General features: G+C 38.8%; 1 protein-coding gene across 3 annotated transcripts in view; it reads right to left on the minus strand.

Moving 5' to 3' along the window:
* Dscam2 (Down syndrome cell adhesion molecule 2) overlaps positions 1-5,782 on the minus strand; it is a 61,251-nt gene extending 55,469 nt beyond the window's left edge. For all 3 annotated transcript variants that reach the window (XR_892389.1, XM_011308890.1, XM_011308891.1), the window contains exon 1: positions 5,480-5,782. Coding sequence is in view for 2 of the 3 variants with exons in the window: in XM_011308890.1 (XP_011307192.1) it covers positions 5,480-5,507 (28 nt within the window). In the remaining variant the exon portion in view is untranslated. The remainder of the gene's footprint in view (positions 1-5,479) is intronic.
* Between the last annotated feature and the right edge of the window lie 218 nt (positions 5,783-6,000).

The following is a 6,000-nucleotide window of genomic DNA, read 5'->3' on the forward strand; positions in this document are numbered from 1 at the left end:
TTTTAAAAAAAGAGGACACCAATTTCACCACTTGACCCGGTAGCTTCCTCGCCGAGTTTTGAGATCGATAAAATCCACCAACCGCTCTCTCCATCCGTCTCACCTATGCCTCACGGTTCAATATGTACAGAATTTGCATCGTACGCTTTAACTTCCCTAGCTTTTTGAACAACGCCCCGAGGGATACACGTGGACCTGTACGAGAGGTAGATTCCAGCCAACGAAGACACTGTGAAAATATACAGGTATATCCAGTGTCGAGTTTAATGGTTATCGATTGAAGTCCTATAAGTGGCATTGTAACACCGTCTTCTTTGGATTGGGGGTGCTCGAGTGGTTGATATAAGATCGGATAGAGTGCGGACCACCAGAGGAACACCAGAGGGTAGTTGATCGAGACACGTCTCTATCGACGAGCCAAATCGCTACACCGCGTGCCAAAGTCACGTTTGATTCGCTGTCTTTTTTTCCCCCCAGGAGGTGGGATAATGGGTGAAGGAATCAACTGTGTAAGACATTGACCCTGACCCCGTGTCACATTGTTCGTACTTTATAACCTTCGGGTTTTCGGATGGGCTTTACAGTTTCACTTTCGTTACTCCCCGTGAGGTACATCCTGGGGACTACCCGTTAAGTGATACTCCCAGTTTTATTTAACCGTTACTTGAAAAACTTTTATTTTAATCAAATCGGATTTAGGGAGGGTTTGCTTAAAGCCGTTTATAGCATCGATAGGATAAATACTGGTAATTGAGATTTACGGATATTTATTTGAATTTAAGTACTGGATTTAATCGACGATTGTAGCGGACGCATTATCATATTGGAAATTGGATGTGAGGCATTCCGCAATTGTAGTCGTTTATCGGTTTGCTTGGAGTTTTTATTCATTCTACTTAGAAATACCAGAGGAAAAGAATTTATAAGTTTTTGATTTCGTCAAATCGAAATTTCCCTATTTTTCCCAATTTTTCCAGAAGACCCAGACAAAAATGACAGAATCCACTGAAAAAATTTTAATTAACATTGAATTAAAATCATATCAATCAAATCAATTGCAAGTGCAGATGATTCGATGAAATTTCGGGGAATTTTAAAATGAGTGGAGAGATCTTTTTGTCGGCACGTGTACTACATATTATGCCGTTTTCTTCAGCACTCTCCGCACCCTTACCTTTCTGCAATGGGTACACCCTGGTACCCTTCATATTATTCACTATTTGCTCTCCACCATTGGTAATTCCCCCCGCCAAGCTCCCTGTACCCCTTCCTCTTTGTCCCATGGACCACAAAGGCTCGAGAGCATCGATTAAAAGCAATCTCGACGAGTGTAAATATAAACGTCCCGGCTGGCGCTCGATCCGCTTCTTTCTCCCATTTTTTTTTTCCTCCTCATCTCCTTTTTTTCACCGAACGAGACACAATTGGTCGGGTCGGAGAATAGTCTTTTCAATGTCGCGACAAGGGCTGTGTATTACAATCGCTCTTGCACGCAAAACTTTTTCCCATATTTTTGTCGGCAAAAAAATTTTTTTCTCAAGAGAAAGAAAAAAAAAATGTTTCACCTCAAACTTTTGACATTTGAGGCAATCGCCGGTTGAAAATTGGCCATTTCTTCTTTCCATCCAGCTTTATCGCGGTTGAATCTCGACGTTTAAACGAGTTTTCTACGGGGTGTCTTAATTTACGAGCGACCATAAGTCGTCCCGTCTATTTGTGAAAAGAAGACGAGACTGAGAAGGAGTTTGTGATTCACGAGCTCGTATAAAGGGCGTTAACAGTGACATCCAATTAAGCTGTGAAAGAGTAACAGAAATTATTTAATGTCATTGCACCGATGAAAATCAATAACCGCAATGGTGTCTGAATAAGTTATGATGAGAGAGATTCATGTGAAGGTTGTATCGGAATACCGATGGATGTTTCAATAATTTCTCAGGTACCTAAAACCAGGGTGATAAATAAACACCATTATCTTTCGATTTCCATCTCCCTGGGATACCACCCCTGACTGATAAATTATAGCTTGTTAGCGACACGCCTGGGTGTTGTTGAAAGACATAACTTCTCCACCAATACCTTTCGCGCCACCCACTTATCCCTAATTTTCATCGTTTGTTGGAACGAAAATTCGTGATCAGGAGTACTACGTTTAACCATTAAAATATTCCATTAAGCTGGAAGGAGCAAGTGGAAATGGGCTCTCTCTGCCTTTGCGATTAAAAATCGATGACTGCAAACAAAGCACTTGAAAAAAAAAAATAATAATAATAAAAACTCAACATCCACTGGGTAATGAAAAAGTTTTATGATAAAATATTCTCGCTTGAATAATATATATTTAATCCGCTGCAAGATTGGAGGTTGAAAGTTTGATTAATTCCGCTAGATAGAAAGTTGTTTTCTTTTTTTTTCTGTTTTGTTGTGTACGGGAAAATAGATTTGAGGGGAAAACTTCGACAATACTCACTCAATGTAGACAGACTGAGCAAGATATTCAGTGAAGACATATCACAAGCAATTGGAGTTCTCAAAGTAAATAGACTCGAATCTGAAAGAGGAAGGATCAGGGAGAGAGATTGCTATTAAAATTATTAATCGCGAAGAGGCTCTCTTCCACCCACCGGCAAGAGTGGAATGAATATTAATCCTGGAAGGCAGCTAATTAACTCGAAGGGAATGATTTTCCTCCCGCCGGAAGTGCATCGATTTAGTTTCACCATGGCAACCTGTTTTAAGACTTCTCCATCCAATGAGAATCACGGATTTGTCGGAGACTCGACGAGTGACGGCTAAACAATAACGTCTCCATATATTTATTCATTCTCTGCTGCTCTTATTACTTTCTTCTAAAATTTTCTATTCATCGAATTAAATTTTTTGATTCATAATTTGTTTCATGATAAATCAAATTCATCATTTATTCCAACATATTAATTTGGAATTGGAAATGATTGAAATGATAAAATGGAAATAGAAAATGGTGAGTACAAGCATGTCAATTGTTGGCATCCCGTAATTCGTTAGAGGGAAAACAATAATACGGAAAAAATATAGTTAGCTGTGAATCTCGTCTTTTCTCAGTTTTTTAGGATCTGTCTAAAACTCATCCAGGTATATATTGTCAGTCTCGCCGCGGGAAGTCGTTAACCTTCCCGTTAAGATTAAAGAGATTCACCGCGGGTTTTCTGGAAAGGCTTCCTTCTCTCCACTCCTTTCCCTCCAGCTCGCCTTGGAAATGTTCGCAATTAGTGAAACTCCTGGAGGACTCTCCTCCCGGAGATATCCATCCAGAATTTTATATATAACTCAGTGATATAAAGAAGAATTCATCTTCGGGCCGCAGAGACGGAGAAAAAACTGTCTAGGAAAAGTTAACGAGCAGATCGCGGTGACAAATCTTGTATGTGGAGAGTTTGTTCATTGTTTTTTTTTACCGAGTGGTTGAAGAAAAAATTCGAAATATATCAATGCCGAAAGGAATGTTTAATTAAAATTACTTGGTTTATTCAATAATCTCACAGCGAAATATCCTAGGAGAAAAATTTCAGCAACTGTTATGGAATTTTCATTCCATCATTTTTATCGGAATTAATTTTATATTGAAAAGTATAAATTCCGGAACTTTATTGAAAATGGAAATATTTGACCTGTATATTAATAATTTTATGGATCATTAATAATCCATGAATTATTTCTGAATTTGTCCGAAAAATTTAATTATTTAAAAAATATTAAAAATCCAAAAAGCAACTTTTTTACCAAAACCCTCATAAAATGTTTAATATATTCAACATTATCATGAATTTTCAATATTTTTTAAGTGTAAGCGCGTCGGCGGTTTCGATATAGGAATAATTCATATTGAAGACCCTCAAAATGTCAATACCGAGAATTATTCAACTGAAAGAATGATTTTACCATAACGTGAGACATTTCTATGTAACATTATCGCTTTCATTCCGGCGGTTTGTTGACACTCTTGAGAACTTGCTCTGCGCAAAACACAACAAAATAGAGATACCGATTTTAATTGTTCTGCGTGTGAATAAAATGGAAATACAAAAGTTATGAGTGATGCCAACTGTGAAGTGCACGAACAATTCCACGATATCTGGGGACTATCTGCATTTTATAGACACTGTCCTGTAGTCTTGGTTGGCAAAAGCAATAAAACTTGAGGGAAATGAAGCCTCGTAGAAATGTTATTCCTTGAAAATTCTCGTCTGCGTCTGAGCGTATCGTCGACACTACCACTAACTTCCAGATGAAATTGAAATATTCGTTTTAAAACTGAGGAAACAATGGAAAAGGAAAGCGCGATAGAAAAGCCAGCTTCAAAGAAAAGAAAAATCTTCAATTCAAGATTATAATACCTTCCTCTCATATTCGATTCAATAATCTCCCACACAAAAAAATTCAGTAAAAATGACGAATCTCTCCCGTGGAATTCCGGAGTGAAATGTGGTCCCGAATAACTTATTACGTTATTTTTTCAGATGATTTTTCACGTGAACAGTAAATCTATGTAAATAAATAAAAATAAATTCAAATACATCATCTCGCATAATTATTAAATACATTTGACGGAATAAATTATTTTCTCAGTGCAGACTCTCATCAATCAAGTATCAATATCGCGAAATAAACGTGTAATTTAATGATTCGTGATTTACTCATGGAACTAATCTATATTCGCGGATAATTGAAATAATACGTTATCCGTGGCGTGAGTGGAGTCGATAAATTTCAATATCCTGAAATAGACGTGCCACTGTGGCTCAATCTCGAACTAATCGAAACACTGGAGAATATTCCATGAGTTCCACACATCCTATGATAATATAAATTACTTGTGGTTCATCGACACGCACCACGCTTTCTCGCAAGACTAATTTCCCACTATTTCACTTACCCCCTCACTCCCATTTCATTCCTCCTCCCGTCGATTTTCTCATTTTCCTACAGTATCGTAATACATCGCTGGGAGGTTAACGAACCCAGGCCACGAGAACAATTCCTCCGAAAATCTGGCCGTCTCATTCTCTCTCCCATTTTTTTTTTTCGCAATCTCCCCCTGCAACTGCCTACTCCCATCTCACCTTTTCCATCTCACCCGCTCGTTTCTCCCCATTTTTTCTCTCATGCCGCATTCGTTATCCGTGCATCCGAGCCAGAGTGAAAAAAAAAGCGCCTGTGAAACGTGAAAAGCTTAAAGCGGAACTCCTGTGACAGACAGGCGAATATTCACCATTTCTAGCGTTTCTTTTATTTGAAAAAAAAAAAAACAAAATGAAAAATACAAACGTAAATTTCTCTTTTTTACTGTTTCGGTACCACAGGCGATGCACAGAATACTCAATGTTTCATTTCCACGAGCGTTTCAATCACTATCGACAATTTTTTTTGTTCATGAAATTTCAGCCGCATGATCAAATCGGTTAATTGCAATTCAATAATTTTTCTAGGGATGACTTACCGGCGATGATGAAGCAACTGACAAGCATCCTCGAAGCCGGCAGGACCCACTTCCGGTCTGGCCACGAGGTGCCGTTACACTTTTTGATATCTGATTAAAACTCGATCAGTTACTCGGTTATCGACGAAATCGGAAATTTACAAAATCACCCACAACGAATCGATAGTTGATACCGATAACCAGAATCGGGCGATTTGAACAATATCACCGTGATTTATGAGTGAATTTTTTAATCTCAATGGCTTAATTTATTCTTCCGTGTTGGCGAATATTGGCGGGCGGTATATTCGCGGATGTCCTATTGCCTCCCGGCGCCCACCGGTCACGACTGTTAACGTTTACGAAGGTACAGCCTCACCCGCGCAGTCGCCAAACCCCTGTACCACCACCATTCGTTCTATCTACTCTACTCACGCGCAAAACCCCTCTCCCCTTTTTCCACTTTACTATTCGCAGAATGGGGGAGAGGGCAATGAGGGAGTAAGGCAGGTGTTACAGGAAGTCTTAGAATTCTAGGGGAT

This window comes from Fopius arisanus, unplaced genomic scaffold, assembly GCF_000806365.1.
Source record: "Fopius arisanus strain USDA-PBARC FA_bdor unplaced genomic scaffold, ASM80636v1 scaffold00063, whole genome shotgun sequence".
NCBI lineage: Eukaryota > Metazoa > Arthropoda > Insecta > Hymenoptera > Braconidae > Fopius > Fopius arisanus.